The 21,402-nt window shown below is 37.7% G+C and overlaps 1 protein-coding gene across 1 annotated transcript in view; it reads left to right on the plus strand.

Moving 5' to 3' along the window:
- DLGAP2 (DLG associated protein 2) overlaps positions 1–21,402 on the plus strand; it is a 300,363-nt gene that overhangs the window by 188,355 nt on the left and 90,606 nt on the right. The window contains exon 4 of the mRNA XM_059467707.1: positions 9,350–9,415. Within this exon, the coding sequence (XP_059323690.1) occupies positions 9,350–9,415 (66 nt within the window). The remainder of the gene's footprint in view (positions 1–9,349; positions 9,416–21,402) is intronic.

The following is a 21,402-nucleotide window of genomic DNA, read 5'->3' on the forward strand; positions in this document are numbered from 1 at the left end:
TTGATATTTTTAGAAGTTTCATTTTTCTACCTTGAAGATGTGCTGCCTGACATCTCTTTTAACATGTGGAAAAGGATAAAACTGTACAAAATTAATTTGAAAATATAGATGTTTCTTTCATTTTAGATTATCACTTGACAATTTTATTAATTTTAAGTTATTTCTAAGCTGTGATTTTATAATTTGTAGCTGAAAATTGTTATGGGAAAGAGGAAAATTTCTCTGGTTTTTCTAAATATTACAATGCTCCATTAAAGACCTGGTGGTGCAAATAACTCAGTACAGCACATAGTTGGGATTATACATGCATCATGCACAAAATCTTCAGGTGACCTTCAACCTGTGCCATATTACTTGGACCTCAAGAGTATTAGGACTGTGGATGGAAGAAGAAGACAATTAAAAAAAAAAAGAAAGACTAATGGGAGAGAATTAAAAGGAAAAAAGAAGGGAAAATGTAGGATGTCTATGAAGGAGATGGAAAAGAGAGGGATACAGGACAAGGGAAAGATGAGGGACATGAAGGGAAGTAGATGAGAGAACAAGCCTCACATTGCAATTGCATAGGGATGGTGGGGAAGGAACTAATAACCAGTTGCTGGAAAATGCATTAAATCTGAGCCACTGAGCATAACTTCAGCAGCACTCACAGGATGATGAAAACACAGGGCAGAGAAATGAGGCATCCTGATTCATCAGTCTATGCCTGCTACAGCTGCACCAGACCCATGATTCTTTCTAGGAAGAAGTCTTGTCCTGGTTATTGCTATTTTTGAGAGACGAAAAAGGGGTCGTTTATAGGTACTGCATTTCATATCTGCTCAAATTGCCAAAAGGAAGCTGCATATTATATAATATGTAATCATATTTGCTAAATAAAAAAACCCCACTAGCTGTCAATCTTACTATCCCAGCATTTAAGTGTTCACAGAAATCCTCACCAAAATTCTCTTGTGTAGGAATGAATATATTTGAGCCCTCCCTCTGCTCTCTTTCAGCCTTGCACATAGAGAAAAACATATGCACATCCTGTCTCCAGTTATAGAGAGCTTCATCATCTAATGTCAAAAGCCTCATTGAGGGATTTCACAGCTGCAGATACTAATAGCTAATTTCAGTTTCCAGTAGAATTGCTGACTTTGCCCTCTCATCCCATTGGGGTCAAAGGTTTTCCATACTAAATGTCTCCCACCACGGTAGATCAGTGGAACAAATGCAGTTGTTCTTTAATGTTAAAATATTTTATTTATTGAACATTTGAAAGACAGGGACATTTTTCAGACCTTTTGCCCCACCATAAAATGAATCTGTAAAATCAGAATGCCATGACCTACTAGTAATAGTTGCAGTATATCTGGTTGTGGTTTTTACCAAAGAATAAAGCAAAATATAGTGTGAGAATATCTAATTTTAACCTGACAATGGAAAGGTTACAAAACCCATATTCTGTCAAACATAATTTACTATTAGAGACTTCAGTCATTTTTAAGGAAAATCTTAAAGAAATGCCTTTTCTAAAAGTGATTTTGAAATATATTGAAAAGGCTAATTTCATCTACAATTTATTTTTTTCTAAATGACTTTTCATTTCCGTGAATAAAACAGAAAAAAAGATTGCTAAATAACTACACTCATCCAGTAAGACAAATATCCTGTTTCCTCTTCACAAACCAGTGCAATTCAGGGACAATTTTTATGTATTTTTAGGAGGGGTGCAAGTCAAGTTTTCTGACTTGTATATTCCTCTCTCACTACTGGACTGCCCTACTCTTTGCTCTGTCGTTCTTCCTCACTTCCGACTCTCTTAAGAATGTTTTCATATAATTTCTGCAGGTATTTTAATGGACTTGGTGAGCATTTTACTTCTGTGACAGGATAGTTAAGCCTTCACAGCTGTGCAAAATCCTTCTGTGTTCCTCACATGCATTTTCTATTTTTCCTCTCTGCCAAGGTCCAAGATAGACTTCTTGGCCCTCCTTAATTGTCCGCTGTGAGGTAGCTGGGAGACCTTCCAAGAGCTGGCACAGTGGGTGGAAGATGAAAGTGTACCAAAGGCAATTGTTGCAGTTTACCTGAGTAAAGAAACATAATGGATTCTGAAGAGTTATAGGGATAACTAAAGATTTTTCTAGGGTATCCAGAAAATCTGGGTTCACAGGATGTGTGTTATAACTTACAATAATGAGATACTTTATTTTTTAAATATTCCCACTCTTTATTATAGAATATCTGGGATTCCTCTCACAGATCCTGAAAAACAATAAAGGGTAAATGGCTTTTTCAGGGCTTGACATAGTCATTCAGCCATGAAAAATCCAGGAAGAAAGAACTTTTAGGAATTTCATAGACTGTTTGAACCACATCATACAGAGCCAAGTTTGAACACAATGTCTTATCACTGAGTTACTCTTTTTTTGCTTGCAGTCACTTGTTAATTTTGATATAAAAAGATTGAGTTATTTAACTGAATTATTCATTTAAGTGTTAGAATGACTGAAAAGTCACTCTAAGACTTTGCAGCAACATCCAACACATTTTTGCATTTATTGCTTTAAGTGAGGAAGGGAAGGGGAACTTGCAGATCTCTAGGGTAAAAGGGGTAAGGCAGCTTAGAAAACCTTCCTATGAGCAAAATGACCCTGGCTGGCTTAGGACAGGCTGCTCTAGGGAACCAAAGCCTTTCAGGGTGATCACCACAATATTGCTAAGGCAACCTGTGTTTTGTGGATGATTTTCAGCTGCCAAAAGCTGGGAGGTAGGAGTTACTGTGCCAAGAGCAAGATGATCCCTGACAGCTTCTGTGGTCCCCTGCAGTATATTTTATTTTATCCTTTTTCCATGAGAGGATCTGGGGGACACAGCCAGTTTCCCCTCCCTGGTTTATTAGGAGGTGTGCCTCCAGAAACCGATGCCTGATTTCATAGTCCTGCTGTCTGGAGCCGTGCTGTATAAAAGTGGAAGGGCTGGATGAAAGCAAGAGTACAAGGAAGAGAACAGGAATTCCTCATTCCTGATTTTCAGGGGATGTGAAGGGTGGTTTGTTTTTGCTCAGTAAACTAAGCTAAGTAAAAGGCTGGAATTCTTCAGTATTTATTAGTGTAATATATAAGAGAAGTATGTTTGTGTTTGGAAAGCCAAACAAATTGTCTCTCTTGGGCACAGCTTAATATGACTAATGAATTCTCTGAGTTATGAAAAGGGCAGATGAAAATATTAAAAAATAAAATAGAAGAAGAAAAAGCAGAAAACCACACAACAGTAAAAACAAACAAACAAACAAAAAAAAATACTATAAAGCCATTTGAATTTCTGGCTGCTGCATCTGAAAATGGTATTGCAGAGAAACAAAAATGTACAGAGGAGAATGAAAAGGATAATGAAAGTTTTATAATAGCTTTGTCATAATCAAATACTAAGCAGATTGATTCTTGGGTTTGGAGAAGGGAGGACTAAGGGAGGAATATGCTCTACACAATTATAAATTATATAGACATAGTGAGTAGGGCTCAATGATCCATTATTTTTCACAACCAAAGATCTAGAGGCTCATAATTTAATTATCAGGCATCCTGATAAACAAACAAAAAGGAAATTCTTTTTCAAATAAAGCATAATTAGATTGTGAGGTGCATTGGCACAGGATGCAGTAGAGGCTATCAGTACAAATGGGCTCAGAGAAGATTAGATAAATCCATAGAGGATAGACCATTGATGGCTAGTAAAAATGATGGTCTAGATTAAACTTCTGCCTCAGGAAGTCCTTTAAGTGCTGTTTGCAGGAAGTTGGAAAGGTATTTTAGGCAATCTATGTATTTTCCCTGTTTCTAGCAATATCCTTTTGGGCCAGTTCTTGAGCCAGCATACTGTAATTAAAAGTTCTTTGCTGAATTCATCAGGAACATTTCTCTGTGTGTGTGTGTGTGTGTGTGTGTGTCTGTGTCTGTGTCTGTGTGTGTGTGTCTGTGTGTGTCTGTGTGTGTCTGTGTGTGTCTGTGAAAAATAACAAGAAAAAAGGAGGCTGTGATGAGAAAAGCAAAAGCAACTTAATCAAACAATGACTTTCTCTTACTGTTAATACTTTTCACACAGCCCTCTTGCAAAGGAAAACCTCAGTAACCCTAAATCTGCTACTATCAGCTTTAATTTTCATTTCAATCAGAGTTTTTCCCAGCCCTTCTGTCCTTCTGTGTAATTGTTGCTTATCAGCATGCTATGAGAACAATGCATAGGAATATTGTATTTGACAATACTGCCACCTGGGCTGCATCTGTACAGTGCCAGGACAATGCCCAACAAATAGGAATTTGATTACTTGCAATGCTGCTCAGACAGGTCCCTGTCTTAATTTTACCCTTGGCCAACTAATTTTCTCTGTCCCAAATAATTCCCAGTCTTTACTAGGGAATTAGCATGGACAAGGGATCATTCCCCATCACAGTTTGGATGGATCCAACCTGTTCTTGAGCATATGGCTAGAGCATGCCAGCTGGCCTCATGGCCAGAGGAGGAGCCTTCACCATGCCTAGTTTGCTTTATAGATGTGATAAAGATTGGATGCAACCTCTGGAGGATTGGGTGAGGAAAGGAATAGGTTTTCTGGAAGGTTTTTTGCCTCTTGGGGAAGGTCCAAATCAATCCAATTAGCTGTCAGGAGGGATGAGGGGTCCATAACATCCCCCAGGCATGCAGACATTTGGTTGTTTCCCTGAGATTAGGACCAGTTCTCAGTTCCCCGTTCTCATGAGGTACGCTGAGCACTCTGGGGATGTCTTTGGCCAGGGTGAAAGGCCACTTGCAAGAAATGCTTAGATTTCCTAGCAGGACTTGAGGTACAGGAGATTTCTCTTCTAGATCTTAAAGTTTCACTAGTCTGGGAGAGGTGATTTTGTTTTCTCAGATTATGGAGTGATGTAGTGAGTGTCCCATATTCATCCTCCAATGACACATTCTCTCATTATGTGATTGAATGAAATTCCAGCTGCAGTTTTATTCAGACACTTTTAGGGCTTTGTTTTCTCTCATTTGTTGCCAGACTTATAATACCGAGCATTATATAGAAACATAAAAACAACTGCCATAGGGAGCTTGCAGGCTGAAAGGAAAGCACATAGTGAAAAAAATTGATGTGAGGTCCAGAGCAGGCCAACAATAAATAAATCAAAATCTTGTGATCTAAGTTCAGTATCAATCAGTTCTAGTTCAGTCTTCCTCTTATACTGTGATGGAGAAGGCTGTTAATTGATTAAGTCTTGCTGAGCTGAACCTTTTAAAGTATATGAGCAACAGGTCCACTGACACTGGGGCCTGTTTTGTGGATGGATAGGTTATAAAAGTACAATTAGGAGATGGAAACAGCTTGCCTGGTTATTAAGGGTAGAATGAATGCATGAAAAATGAGGTCCAAAAAAGAGGCAAGATTTTGCAGGTGAAGGAAGAGAATTTAAACTGATAGATCAGGTTCAGAGAGTAGACAGAGGTTAAAGCTGAGATGACAAAATTTGAAGGGTGGGCAAAGTGATTATTCATCCCTGTCACAGCATATACCCTTGACCAGATTTGGCCCATGCCAAGCAGTGCTTCCCTAGAGAACATCTCCTTAGCTGGGTATGGAGCAGCACAAGCCAGGCCACACTCCTGGCAGACATCCAGCCTGACCTTGGGCACTGCTCTGTGTCATTTCCCACTGTACATGCAGTAGCTTCAGGGTTGAATGAGCTGCCTGGATGTGTCAAGCTGGTTCCAACTCAGCAATATCTCCTGACGTTTCCAAGCTTAAGTCTGGAGAACTTCAGCTGTGACAAATTCCTATCACAGTTTTGAGTGTCATCTGTGCAGTGTTGAACTGGAATGAATGACAGATACATCACATATTTAAAAAGGAAAATGAGATACTACATGTGATAGTTTTTGCTCTCCTACTTATGCAGATCACAGAATCATTTTACTATACATTGAGCTTTCAAAGAAGGAAATGTCTCTGCATTTTTAGAGCATTTAATTTTTTGTCAATGCTTTTGAGCCCTGTTGAGAGTGAAGACTTTTCCTGCTATGTTTTTGTTACAAGTTCAGAGCAAGAGTCTTGTTTTCTGTTTAGACCTGTTTGTGATGCGGTAGTTGGTATACTGATGTGTCCCTTGTGTGTGAACTGTGTTCCATACATAGTTAAAACACTTATATGGTAAATCATCCGATTTTCATAATCTCTGTTTGCAATTCATTGCCCATTGAAGCATTCCATGCTAAGAACACGACTTTCTTCTATGTCCACTGGTGTAGAATGTTCCACCAGTAGGTAGCAAAGGGCAAGCTGAGGGCCTGTTTATCTATGAGATAGAGAGGGTGGATGACAGGAGATGAATGCATTCATTTCTGACACTTGCATTTCAGCATGAGCCAGAATGCTGTGATGACCTGCCTGACTTCTTTACTGTGAGAAATGAAGTGTTCATGAATGCTGAGCGTTCATGAATGAAGGCCATGCTTTTCATTTTTATGGTCAATAATAAAAATGGCAATTTCTAGGAAAAATTTAAACTGAAGAAACAAAGGCCATGTATGTCTGTTGCTGAATGAATAATATGAGTTTGGAGTACAGTTCAATCTCATACAAAGATTATCTGTGTAATACTGCAAGAGCCACCAAGACTCTAGATTAATTTATGCTTCATAAGTGCAGAACACAAAAATTGAATCCTTTCAATGGCTGAAATGACAAAAGCCTTTTGAAAAGACAATGGAAATAATGAAATAGAGATGTGAATATGTATAGTGATAAAATATAAATAAATAAGAAGTCCTCATAATTAAGAAGTAAACTAATCACTAAGACCTAATCATACCCCTCATACAGATTCATAAACCTAAGGGAATGACAAAGAAATTCTAAGTTCCTTTGAAATACCTGCAATTGACCCAATTTATAACAGAATGTAACTTTTCTGCAGGAAGGACATTTTATCTCTGTGCTCTCTGTAGGTTTTTCTGGACAACAGGCTCACTGACATTAACAAATGTAGTACAGCTACAAGAAAGAAATTCATTTTAATCCTAATTCTAATGGGAAATTGAGACAGAAAAAGATTAAGTGGATTGTCCAAATTTGCACAGAAATGCTTACAGCAAAGTCAGAATCTGACTTACGGATCTCATTGCATGACCTTTCCCTTTAATTTTGGGAATTTTTTTTTTTCTTTTTTTCTTTTTCCTCAAACACTTCACATCCACAAATGTTTAGTCTTAATTAGCCTACTCCTCGCATCTTAGTCTAGTTTTGGGCAAATTTGTTTTATGATGCTGTTTTCTTGCAAGGGAAAAATAATGCTATGCATTCATTCTGTATGTGTTTCTGAATGAATGCATAGCATTATTTTTCCCTGAATGATATGATAGACCTTTGGAATCAATTAATATATTTTTCAAAAATATTAAACTATCTTCTTTATTATGAAGTTAGCAGTAAGATCTCCTACTTACTTACAAGAATGTAAACGATCCTTCAGAATATTTTTGTTACAGCTTTCATTACTTATAACTGCTTTCTGTGCAGCCACATTAGAGGATAAGCATATGAGTTATACAATATAGGCAGATCATGTGAGCAAAGTCTCTATGGAAACTGCCTAATTTGTGCTTTTATTTAATTAGAGTTGTCCATTACCTCTCCAAATGAAGTTTAATTTAAATTCATATGCCAGTCATTTTTTAAATTGTGTATGACTTTTCATCCATCACTAACTGAGATCTCTTGTAGGCTGTATTTTAGCAGACTGAGTTTATTTAACAATTGAGTTTATAAACAGGATGTTTATTTGACAGCTCAGCTTATTCAACATTCTTAACATCCTTGGAACTAATTTTCTATGCAGTATCTGTGCTATACAACTCATTGTTATCAATTAGACATTCTTAACCTCAGAAATTGTCAAAACCTCGGAACAATTGCTTGAGAGATCCACATGAGTATATTCACTCATTTTCCTTGCTGTGAGATAATTGGGAAAAAATTTGAGTACAAATAAAAAGTGTAATTAAAAAAATATGCAAAATGCATGTGTTTGTTGAATGGAGCATTGAAGCAGGCAAAGCTGTGTGTCTACTGTAAGCCACACCAGAAAACCAGCTGGTCTCATTGAGGTACTCTGAAGAAAAGTCTGAGCTGGTTTGACCTTACAGAACTGTCTGCCTGAGGGTATGATAACATGAACTGATGTGAGTTATTTGGAAGTCATCAGTCCTTGGCTTTGCACCACAAGAACATGGTCTGCAATACCTGATTTTATCTTTCTTTCAAGAGCTGCTGGTTGAGTGTATAGTGAGAGGATATGAAGTACTCCATTATTTCCCAGTTCTTCTGGGGTGTCTTGTACCATACACAGATGATAAGAGGACAGTGGAAGGCTGTGTATACTCAATAATTCCCACCCACCTGAGACAGCAGCAAATATGGAGAATAGGGAAAAGCATAAAAAGAATTTAAAAAGTAGTATTGGGTAAATAATGAAACATATTACTGACATATTTTGTATCATAATGTACAAATTCTGAAGCAAATCTTGCATCTCATGGAATCATTATTGACCCAGTTTTCCATTTGCAGCTCCATTACAGAAATATCTAGACTAGGTGCCTGGTCCAAAATTAGTTTATGTGCCAGCATGACAAGAAGGTGATGCAGAGGCAACAAACTGCAGCTCTGAAAGGGACGTAAGCCAGGGTAGCTCAGAGCTGCACTCTGGTGCCACTCAGGTGGTTTCTGCATTCATACAGCATATACATATCATCCAAGTTTAAATATTCTTTCATGATTACAGAAGTTATCTCTGGAATAAAAGTAAATGTAACTGATAGGAAAAAAGTAATCACAACGTTGTCATAGTTCACAATGGCAGAATTGAAAGTTTGTGTATAAAAGGTAATAAAAGTTGCCTAAGAATCATGTGTGGTAAGTGCTAGAGGTGCAACTGGAGGACCAACAATAAGGATTCTTCTGGAACAATTACATTATGGCTAAAAGTCAATACAATTTAACATAACTAAGAAAAAATGGAAAGAACAATGTAAAGGATGTTACAAAAAATGCATTTATGAATATTATGTGATACTAGTGATTTGAAAATGCCTAGAAAAATTAAAATAATAATAATTGCTAATATTACTAATAGATGAAAACTTGAAAAACTGGCAAAGGGATAAATTCTGCAGGTAATAGCAGCACAGCAGTTTAACATTAACAGAGGTCCTGAATGGTAATAGGGGTCACTGAGTGGACTTAAAAACTAGTGGAGAGTTGTGTCTGGATGTAGAAAAATACTGGAGTTATTAAATAGCTACTTTGTTTCTGTCTTTTCAGAAGAAGAGGGTGGCGATCTGCTCAAGTCGAGCTTCAGTTTTCCAGGGACGCCAGAGGAGGAGCTAGGTACAGAATCCATCCCGCAGACACCCGGTACCGCCTGCGCGGGCCGGGCACGGGGCTGCTCTGCGCCGCAGCCTCGCCCCCACAGAGCCACCACTGACAGTGGCCAAAAACCTCACTCAATCTTCCTGGGCATTGCTCACCTGCTCTATCAGGTCAGAGAATGCACGGGAAAATCATCAGATTTGAGTAACACTCAGGCAACTGAGAATCCAAAAGAAGGCGTTCAAGGAAAATTGCCAACCTTCCTTCTTTTGTCTTTTTGTCTTACTCTTGAGAGAACATCCTTAATGCAGATGGAGTTTTCAATGTTACCTTTTCAATCTGAAAAAATAACAGAAGCAAGAAGAAATCAGAAACTCTTAAAGCCAATGAGTGAAGTCTTGATACTTCTGTCTTACAAAGCTAGTACTAAAATGTCCCGCTGGCTTTGGTTTTATACATTTAGATTGTGAAAAATTGAGTTTCTGTTCCTGGAATTTCATACCCAGATTGTCACTGGTTTATGTGAAATCTGTCAAAATTTTGACTTATATGCAATTACTCCATGTGGTTATTTTTAGAAAAGCAATATGGGAAGTGGTTTTTATGTGTTTGCTACTTAAAGCTGCCTTTATTCAACATGAGCTTACTTACATTTCAGAAGTCAGCGTAAAGTAATTTTTCTTTTTGTGCATATGCTCATGTTAATATATTGCAACAGTTTATTTTTTGTTATTAGAATATTGTTGTAGTTGACAAGAATATGATAAACTCTTGCCCTGACTGTATTATTACCCACTGCAAGGAAGATAAATTATAGTTACTGTGTTAAGGAAAACTACCCAAGCAGTTAAAACAAGGAGCATGAATTCAGACAGGCTGTGTCTTTATGTTTAGCAAGTCTCTTAGAAGAGGATTCAAGTAGTGTTGCCACTCAGTTACAATCAAATCAGTGAGTGTCATAAATATTCAACGTAAAAATTTCTGTACTGGACTTGTTTATTCACTTAACATTCCAAAACAAGTGAAAAAAAGCTACAGGATACACTCCAAAGATTAGACAGAGCAAAGTGTTATAGAAGAGACTGAAGAAGCCTCAGTCAGTTTCTACCTTAATCAAAGTGGTGTAAAAGGGAAGATATTTAGCATGAGACTTCCTAGGAATCTCACAAGTAGATCCTATGGAGGAGTCATGAAATGAACAAGTCTCTCAGCCTTCTTGGACATCTGGAGTTTTTTCACCCTGCTGTCCCATTTCACAGCACACAGGAAGGAGTTCAGATGGCTTGGGTTAGAATTCATCTCATCTGAGAGTTGGAAACTATTTCAGATGTAGATGTCTAAACTGTAGATGTCAGGACTTCTTTTGGAGTCAATGGAGAGTGATAGAATTTTCTAGGACATAGCAGGTTTGGCCTACTTTAGAAGCTTAATGAAGAGTGAGATAAGTAATGCTTTAGAAGAATGTCACAGTTGTTCTCCTTCCCATTTGTTTGAGAAAGAACTGCAGGATTTCTGGAGCCAGAGCAAATGATGTACAAGTCAATAATATTAAATGTCAGGTGTCTATAGGAGCAAGGACCCTCATATGGAATAGATAGTCAAAGATTAACATGAAGATATATTATAACTGACCAATCATCCAGAACTCTGACTGGGAAGAAGATGGGGGATTAGTCAGAAATGAGAAACAAGAAAGCAAAACAGCAATAAGAATAACAAATAACAACTAGACTACAAAGAAATTAGGCTGCTTTCCAACATTTCAACTATTTATGGCTGAGTGACTAAAAAAAAATATGCCAAAAGCAAGGAAAAATCCATCCTTGCTCCTAAATTTTGTCCTTTCTACAGTCCTCTGAAAGGAAGTACCAAAGATTGCTAGATAATGCATGGGAAGAGGTGGGTGGCTTTAATCTTTTTGGAAGAAAATCCTGTCTTCCTAAAAGGACTAAGTCACCAAACTGGAGGTGGTCAAAGTAAGTGGACTGGATAGCATTAGTTATGTAAAAACATATGATAATGTAAAAACATAATGTAAAAATGTATCCCCTTCTCCCCTAGAGAGAATCACTGAAATTGGTAAGACTTTTAGAAAAGCAGTTAGTTAGTTAGTTAGTTAGTTAGTTATATTCTGTGTAGACAAGCTCTGCAGTTACAGCTATGCTAGTGTGCTACCCCTCTACAGATGGACAGAACATATCAGTCTTTCTGTCTTTGCCCCAGTGTTGTGTTCTGTCACTAGCAGATTTGTGTTCAAATCAATGAACCTTATATATAAAATAAGTGAAAAAACTGCAAACATCTTTCTCAGTCTTCACTTTTTCTTGCTGTTGCACATGCATAAAGTTAATTATTCATTGGAGAGAAATATGATTCTAGGTGGATACTCTAATCCTTGGACTATTTCCAATCCTTGGAAATGGGCTCGCTTCTTTTCTGTGTATACAAAATGCAATGACTATGTCATAACTTTGTATGAGCAGCTTCAATCTGACAGACTGCTAGAGACCTTCATCCCTGCAGCAAACCCAGAAAGGAAATAAAATAAACTGCCCTAAGTCAAGACTGAGTCAGGATGATGTTCTTTGAGCCAGCTCTACCTGCAGGGCCGTTCATTATTCTAGACTCTCATTGTCCTGAGGAGCTTCAAGTTGTGATCTCTGATACTGAAAGATCTCTGGCTCCAGGTCCTTGTTTGTAAAAAGGGTTTAGAATTTCTGAGTGAGGTTTGTGGCTTTGGTGGGGTTTAATTAATGTTTGCGCATTATCTCATGAGAATAAAAATGCTGCATAGTCATTAAATAATATTTTTAATAAAATTATCCACTGGCTTAATTGGAAAAAAGTATCAAGGGTTAGGACTGATCTCAACTCTTTCCCCCTATTGATTCTATAAAAACCTCTTTGGTTAAAACAGGCAGAAGAGCAATGTATTCCTTCAAAAAAAGCTTACCCAAGCATTATCAGTCAGTTTTTGAGAACATTACATCAGGGCTTTACCATTAACATTTATTTGTTACCAGAGTTCAGGGTGAAAAGTATAAAAGATTCACACTCACATCAAAAATTCCTGTTCTTTTCACTAAGAATATCTCAAATAAGAAACCTGTTAAGCAAAAAAGAAAATTAAGGTAGCAGGACATGACGATGGGAGCAAGAGATCTGACCTGAGAGCTCAAGCAGCTCACTGTAAGTCTCACAGAAACTGGAGTTCTTTCATTCTAGGCTTTCTTCTAGCTGGTATTTATATCATCTAAACCATGTTACTGTATTAAAACTACTCTTTTCAATGCTACCTGAAAATTTCAGTCTTGTTTACTTTAGGCATGGAAAGGGTAAGGCAATATTTTGTTTTAGGTGTCCAAAGCAAATAGTGCAATCTTAACAAGAGACATAGAAAAATGCCATGTTTGAAAGGCATTCAGATAGTTTCAGAAATGTGAACAGGGAAGATGGGATGAACTTCTCTTTAAACATATATTTTAATAGGTCGTACATGTACAGAGTAAATAGAGAAAAATAGATTTTTGAAAAGGTAAGGAAAATATTTACACAAGTTTTATAGTTAGGCTGTTTTATAGTTAGCAAGATCTAATGTCAAGCAAAGAAGGAGAACTTGCACTAAAAGCTTTTTACTGCAGTAAATTGCTGTGTTCTCTTCAGGAATGGGTATTGAGTTGATGTTAAGGAAAGGGCCAAAACCTGTAAAACAGGTTGCAGTTACTAATAATGCTCTTAACATGCCCTAGTTGCAAAGTAAACTGTAAGGGAGTTTAAGGGCAGGCTATGAAAATGTATTTTCCTTTCACAGTTGATGCTTTTGATTAATTGGAAAGGTTCCAGTGTCAGACAGTAACTCATGGTTATTCAATCACTGCTGATTGCATGATCATGCCTTTATGACCTTATGTGTTGGAAGGAAGAAAGGACATGGCTGTTCTTGAAATGAAAACATTAATGAAGTCCTGACTTTTCAGTCTGTCTGTCCTTCTACCGTACACTCAGTGCAGTCAGTGTCTGAACACTTCACAAGGGTTTTAGCTTCATGTGCCAGGAACTACAGGAAATTTTCCCAAGGACAGAGTGGGGGTTGTCAGTGAGCCCTTTACTCTCATCTGTGTCACATCCATGCCTTGGTGCACCTTCCCCCAGAGCATCCAGGGATATTTAAATATCTGTCGACTGACTGGAGCTGGTGGGACTTCAGCCAGACATGGCTTGGGCACACAGAGTAACCACTACGACGACACTCATCCCAGTAATCAGCAGGCACAGGAGCACTCTGGTATTAAATCCTAGATGAGCCACAGACTGAATGTTTCCCTGGACTGTGACACTAACACCCAGAGGTACAGACGTTTTATCCTAGTTCCATGGGGAATTGAAGCAGGGAGTCTACAAGAGACGTGCACAAAGGATCACTGCAGCCCAGGGAGGTTAGGATCAGCCTCTCCACAGCAACTGACACCCCCTGCCCATGGCACTGTCCTCAAGCATGCAAATAATTCAAGGCTGACAGAAAACTTGACTGCAGGTTTCCCAGGTTAATCCTCTAACCACAGGGCTATGTTTCTATCATATAATAAAAAATATGTAGCCAGGTGGTTTGGTATGACAGTATAAAAGTCTTTCAAATTTACAAGAGATTTTAAATATGACATGCCCCGATATGATTCAGTGTGACCCTCTAATTTCCTTATTGTGACTAGATTAACAGATACTGACAAAAAAATAGCCTTTCTTATTTGTCATTTTCCATCATATCTTGAAATAATTCCACTTGATATTCTTCATTTTTCTCTACTCAAAACTGTAGTGTAGAAGGTTATTGATGCAATAATCAAGACTGTAGAAAACATTAATGAAATAATAAGAAATGTTTTTCAGAAAATAAATTTTTAAATTTAAATTCCTTTAAGTTATGCTTGAGAACTTAGTCTTTATATTACTTTCAGCCATAGAACAAAATCATATCATATGGCCTGATCCTATAAAAACATATTAACTGCCAGATTGTTGGCCAAAAATGTTTACTAAAAATCTGCAAATCAGAACCTTTTTCTAAAAATTAAATTCCTCATAATATCAAATAACTGCAAAAATCCCATTAGGCCTAAGGTCAATTCACAAACAGGCAAAGATATTTATAAGGATGCAACTATAATCACATAGGATATTTGTAATGAATTATTCATCCATTTCTACTACATAATACAAAGGGAGTTATGCATTCATAAACAAATATTTCTGTCCTAAATTATTTCACACATGGGATGTTATCAAAGAAGGGACATTTTTCTCTCCCTCACGGCCTGCTGACCTCTGTAACCCCTGGGTGCGTACCTGACACGCAACATTTACCTTCTCATAAAGAGTGTGACAGCTGCAGAGATGAGGTGATGATGATGATGATTGAGATGAGATGAGATGAGATGAGATGAGATGAGATGAGATGAGATGAGATGAGATGAGATGAGATGCAATGAGATGAGATGAGATGAGAGACCTACTACTTAGCCACACCTTCCTTCCTCAATGAATATCTTCACTGGATTCTCCCTTTTCAAGACCATAAACTGTGAAACCTTTTAAATGTATTTCTGTAATGAGCAGCTTAAATGATGTCCTCTCAATTTCCTCAGGAAAAAAGTTGCCATACTCGACCTCCACATTCATCATTGCCTGCTTAGGTTCTGTTGGGAGTGGGACGATTTTGGCACAACCAGGGTGGTGGAGATGCTTCCAGTGTGGAGGCAAATGACTACAGCTCTCTGTTAGAGTGCTGGGCACATAGGCAACTGTCTTCCCAAAGGAGTTTGCCCTGGATAAAGCAATGCAGCAACAGAAACATCAGCAAAGATTGCTAATGCACTCCCAGCTTTCACTGCTGAGTTCAGCTGCCACATTTCATTGTGCAGCTTCACTTGTTTTTCCATCTATTTATAATGTCATTTCTCTTCATAAGAGAACAGACAGCAGCATATTGAGATGCCTTGTCTCAAACTCACCCTGAATGGGGGTACTAAAACCACCACCTTGTCCCAGGAGCAGGAGGCACCATTTGGCCCATCCCTGCCACATGGAAAATCTGGGTGCTGGTGATTGTGGGCACAGGCAATTAATGTTTGCAATGTTTGTAACACATCCAAAACAGATCTCAGCCAGAGACAGCACCCTGATTTGAAAAATTCCCAATCTGGAGGTTATGTAAAGAGGAAGAATGTCTGCCTGTTACTATGGCAACAGGTTTAAAAGGGATCTTGTCACCAGGCTGCTATTTCTTCCTGTACCCCACAGGAAAATCAGGATGAGTCCTCCTCCATCTCAGTGGGTTGAACTGAACAGAAAAGTTCACCATACAATGGCAAAGCAGCAAGAGCCAGCACCAAGGGTGCACACCTGAGCAGATAATGATGAACTCTAAAAAGTAAATAATTCTTTTGGGTCAGACCATGGCTAAAACTAAAATTTTTGGTGAATCAAAAACCTCTAAAAGACTGTTTCTGAAGCAAACAGAAAATCAAATAAATTTCTTCAGTTCTGATAATTTAAAATCGGAATTAATGTTCAGAAAAAATAAATATAAAGGTAATTTTGAAATAGAATGGTATTTAAATCGAGCAATCATTGTTCCATGGCAATAATCAATGCTTTGGTGATTAACTATTACATTACGTCTTTCCCAGAAGAGCACTCTGTAAAAGAGGTGAAATCTTTAAAACATAACCATATTTTAAATAATAGTAAAAGGCAATTTAGAGGGAATATACAATAAATATTTTTGCTTGGATACATGAGCATCAGTTCTTGCAGTCCCCTTAGTATTGGATGGAGTGGAAAACTTCCTCCATGATATATCATCATAAAAAGTGGACAAATTCAGAAGAATTCCAGAAACACTGAGAAAAAAAATCAGGGAATGAGATCATAAATACCAGCATTATTTTTTTGTTTGATTTTTTATTTAAAAATCAATGATAATGGAGATTTGGTGGTTCCATCCAGCTGAATATTTGGTCCAAGTGTTTGGATCCTTGGGATTAAATTTCGGCAATTATGCTATCACAGACAATATTTCAAAAAACCAGTTTCACCCTTCCATGCCATCATCTTTCTGACTGGGAACCCTTGCAAGTTTCTTACACGTTTATTCCAGTCCAGCACAAATTGTGCATTCTGCAAAATGCAGCCTTGATTAGAGATGATCTACCTCCAGTAACACGGGTGTCATAGGTAAAATGACCAAGAACTTTCTCAGCAAATGTTTACAACTAATCCTGGCCCCATGAAGTTAATGGGAGATTTGTTACTGCTCTCAACATGACAAGGATTTCCCTTGTACTTCCAGAGCTGTGCATAGATTTCTGTGTATGTCTTTGCGTTGTACCCTGCAATTACTTTGGCTACCTTTAATTGCTGAGAAAATAGCGGCAGTTTTATGACCACGAGGGAAATGGATTGTCTCATGACTTAATAACTGCAAGCAGCAAAATTTTATCCTGTAGGATAGAAAATCCATAAAGACAAGCACAATAAGGAGCAAAGGAAGTTTAATGGTGTTGGGGTGGCATTTCTGCTCTGTATTTGGAAGCATTAAAACCAATTGTTCAGTGATATTCACATAGTGAAGCCCTAGTTGACTCCGTAGAGCTGGATTTTTCCAGAAAATAAGCTGACGTGTCAGTTATTTTAGGTCAGTCTAGTTCTGCTACATTATATTTTTCCAGAACTTCACTGATCATACAGATTCTGTGAAAAAGTATTAGTCGTAAATCATTTTGTGGACTTACCTGTGTCACAGCACTGTTGAAAGGTAAATAAAGGCAACATACTTCAAACTTGAAAAGCACTGTGAAGACCTGTGTGCTGCATACTCCTTGGTACCAAGACATCACACTCTTCAAACCCATGGGAATTAATTTTACACCATCCTGAGGACTCCCTGCATTGCTGCACTTCAAGTCCTGGAGGATTATAAAAATCCCATATTGCCTCTCACAGATTTCTGTCCTGTCCTTTTTCATGGCATGGGCACAACATTGTGACTTTCATCCTCTCCATACAGTCCAAGGGCTGATTTTTCTACCCAGAAGATGTGAGATGTCTTCATTCCTCAGATACCGTTTCCACATTTATTCATTTTCACATATAGCATGCCCTGTTCTCCATGCCGGGCAGTCAGTGTTGTAACCTGGCTTTAGCTTGTCCCTGGTCAGAGCTTTCCCCAGTTATCACAATTCTGTACTTTCCTTCTCCCCAGTATATTGTGCTTTGAGTCCCCCACCAGCCTGTTCACCACCTCCAAGGTTCCATTCTTGCTCATCCACTATTATTTTGCACTCCTTTTATTACATACCCTTTTCTCTTATCATGCATATTTATCTCAGAAATAAATGCCTTGAGATGTGGGACTGTCAGTTTACTAATATTTATTTGAAAGATGGATTGACATGGAAAACTGTTGGGCTGAACAACAGGATTTGGTGCTATCGAATATTTGTTCCACATGCAGACACCTGTGTAACAGTGCTCAAAACTGACTAGTGAATAAATTGCAGCATTCCACATGGTCCTTATGTCTCCCTTTGGGTTTTCTGACATTGCTCCAGTTTTGTATGTTCTGGACTCCAATGCTGTTCTAAATGCAATTTGAATGTCCATTTTTTATCTAACATTGGAGTTATAAAAACCATCTTACCCTTGGTCATTATTTGTCATGTGGTTCCACTGAACTAGCTTGGGCTGTTAAAACATTTGCCATGGTTTAGAAGTATCCATGTGCTTCAGATCACCTAAACTTTTGTATTTTTGATGTAGGTTTCTGCACTGGAGCTTGTCAGCCACAGTTTTTGCCATAGTCAGCAGAGACAAATATGTACATGAAGGGTAGTATTCATCTGTCATTTTTGGACACACAGTTCAGGCTTCAGAAGAATCATGCCAGTTTCTCACTCAAAAAATAAAACCACATCCAGACTGCGTATTTGTAAGGATCTTTGGCTGGTGTTGTTCTTGAAATCATACCTACATATCAGTTCCTATTTCCCTAGCATGAAACTGTGATAGCAAGAGTTGAACTCTATGGGCTGGACACACCCTCCAGCTCTGTTTACACTGCTAGTGGCAGCAGCCATGCATGCCTGCCACACAGTGCTCAGGATTCTGAATAGAGAAGTGTTTGTTTTTCAGGTTTATGTGTCAGAACATACCAAGCATCCACATGCAGCCCATGTGCTGGTTGACAGATTTGGGCATTTTGGTGCTCTGCTTTAATTCCTCAGAACCACCTACTTCTTTCCTTTGGCTGTGCAGACTGGGGGCATGAAGTACCTTGTGGCAGCAGTGCTAGAAGAACCAATAAATCTTGTCTCTGAGGGGATGCCACTCAATGTTCAATATTTCAAGTAAGCAGCCTGAGTAGTTATGTAGGAATTCACAGAAAGGTCAATACACTGCATGAAGAGCACACACACCACCAAAAATACAAGTCATCTTCTAAATCTGGAAGATGGTCACTCAATCTTTGCAATTTTATGTAAATTTTATACCAGATGCTGTGCTACATAAATAGATTGGAAATCTCATGAGACCATAGCAGAAGCTTAAGGCATTTGCATTTCCAGGACTTCTTTGCATTTGGCCGATTAGTCACTCTTCTCAATCCCTGTAAATATTCATCTTCTAGGCTAGTATAGAACACAGAAAAATACGGTAACAAGTTAATGAGGAAAGAGTACTCATATAATGCTACTTAATGCAGACCTTGGACAGACATTTTTCCAGCTAAAACATTTAATTATGCATTTTCATGTTTAATGTCTACTTAGTTAGTTAATATGTCCATTTTCCCAATATTTCATTTTTTATTAGTTATAGGTTATGTTGTGAGGATATATTTTTCATAATGCATTTCAACCCTGATTCAACTGTGTGAAACAGCAAGATGCAGCAATCTGGTTTTTTCTACTACCTCTTTTTGAAAGGTAGACTAGGTATCTCTTTTCAGCAGCGCATTTTCCTGGTTACACTTAGCAGAAGAACAGTTCCTTTTCCAATGAAAACAGCACAGATATTTCAGATGGGAAAGCAGTTTACTGACAGACTTATACAGTTAAATCTGTTAAAATTAATTTCTCAATAGAATGATAAGAAAAAATATCAGACATCATTTAGTAGTCCCAGAGAGTATTATCACACCCTGAAAGTTTGCTTCTAATGTGCAACACAGAAAAAGATTTGTGGAGACAAGCAGTTCTTTTGATTTTCAGAGAAGTTTCTGTGTTTTTCTGTTGATGCTCTTTAGCCAAGAGCAGTGTTCCAGGAACTCTAGAAATGCACAGCTCTTATGTTTTCTACTTAGAGGGTTTTAGCCTTCTAACGTAGAACTTTAATTGCAATTCTAATTCATCATTTCAAATATTATTCTTGGTCCTTGAACCTATCTTTCTTTCCTTGATACTGACTAGTGCAAGGAAAAATCTTGGATGATCTAAAAATAGTGGCGAGACCCCAAACAAAGGCAAACCAATGTCTGCTTGGAGCAAGAGAACAACTCTCAGAAAGTCCAGAACTGAAAACAAGAAGGAAAGAAAAGCGGGACACAGCATGGCATAACAGGGAAAGACTTGAAAGAGATAGGAAGGGATACAGAAATCCTTCCATCTGCTGAGGTTAAAGGTTGACATATCTGTACAGTAGTCTCTGAAAAAGAAGAGCTTTAAGGATTTTCAGGGTTTTGGAATTACTGGATTCTCTGACATAACAGCCCTTGTCTTGTTCTAAGTCCACCCCCAGCCCCAGTCTTTAAATATTATCTGACTATCCATTGAAGTTAGTTGGAAGATTCCATTTTGCTCTGATGAAATCCAAAAAAAGCGATTCCTATGCTCTCATATAATATATTTTTCTCTGTTGCTATTCCTTATCTCTTTGTCTGCTTTGGGTTATTGTTATTTCTTCTTCTGTCTCCCTTTAGCTCTTTAGTTCTGATGGTGGCATTTTATGTTTTTAGAGTGAATGCCCAGGGCAAACATAAGAGCTACTGTAAAAGAAAAACAAACTTCAAGTTATAGACTAAAACTTCAGTCCAATTTGTCATTATCTGATCTACCAAATATGAAACTATTTAATTATACCAAAATATTAAATTTCTTTTGAAAGGATTGAGAAAAATATTGCTGTAGCTTTAGGAATTTTTATGAATCAGCTATGCTGTGGTCATTGACCATAGACATACTTTTAGCCCCTTGCAAATTCTAGAGAAGCATGTTAGCTTAATTGAATTTTAAGCCAGGACATTTTTCTTGGCAGGCCAAGAGTTAGCACATGGGCAATTACACTGCTCTGGTACCACACAGTAATTCGTTCAGCCACAGCTCAACTGTTTCTTCAAGCACTTCAGTCTCCTGAAGAAAGTTGACTGAATAATACAAAGCACAAATTACTTGATAAATTTATATATTGTATTTCAAAATTCTGAAGATTTTTCAAAATATTTGTATGAAAAACTAGTTGTGTCTGGGATAAAAAACAATTTTGATATCCTAGATTGACAAACCTAATTTGAGTGATAAATTTAAATGATGCACATATAAGTAATTTGGGTGTTTGTCTACTTTAGTTACTCTCTACGACAGAGTTAAGAGGGGGCAATTACTTCTGGAAAACATCTACTTCTTAATTCATGTTTTAATTATTTTGATTACGCTTAATAAATGCCTATAGCAGTTTCTAGCTACTGTGTTTCAAGCAAAAATAATTCAGACATTCCATGTAGCACATAAAATGCTATGTGAAAGCAACATACAGCAAAGGGTATTTTCCTATAGTTGCAAAATGAGCTGGAATCACAGGGAGCCACAAGGGACCGAAAAGTGGTTGTTAGATTATCCATTGCAATGCAGTCAAATCATCACTTCTCATATTCCTAGGGATGTAACAGGACAAAAATATTTGAAGCCTTCTGGGTTATGTTTGATGTTGCATGAGGCCTAAACAAATCACCA

The sequence above is a fragment of the Ammospiza nelsoni genome, chromosome 3 (assembly GCF_027579445.1).
Source record: "Ammospiza nelsoni isolate bAmmNel1 chromosome 3, bAmmNel1.pri, whole genome shotgun sequence".
NCBI lineage: Eukaryota > Metazoa > Chordata > Aves > Passeriformes > Passerellidae > Ammospiza > Ammospiza nelsoni.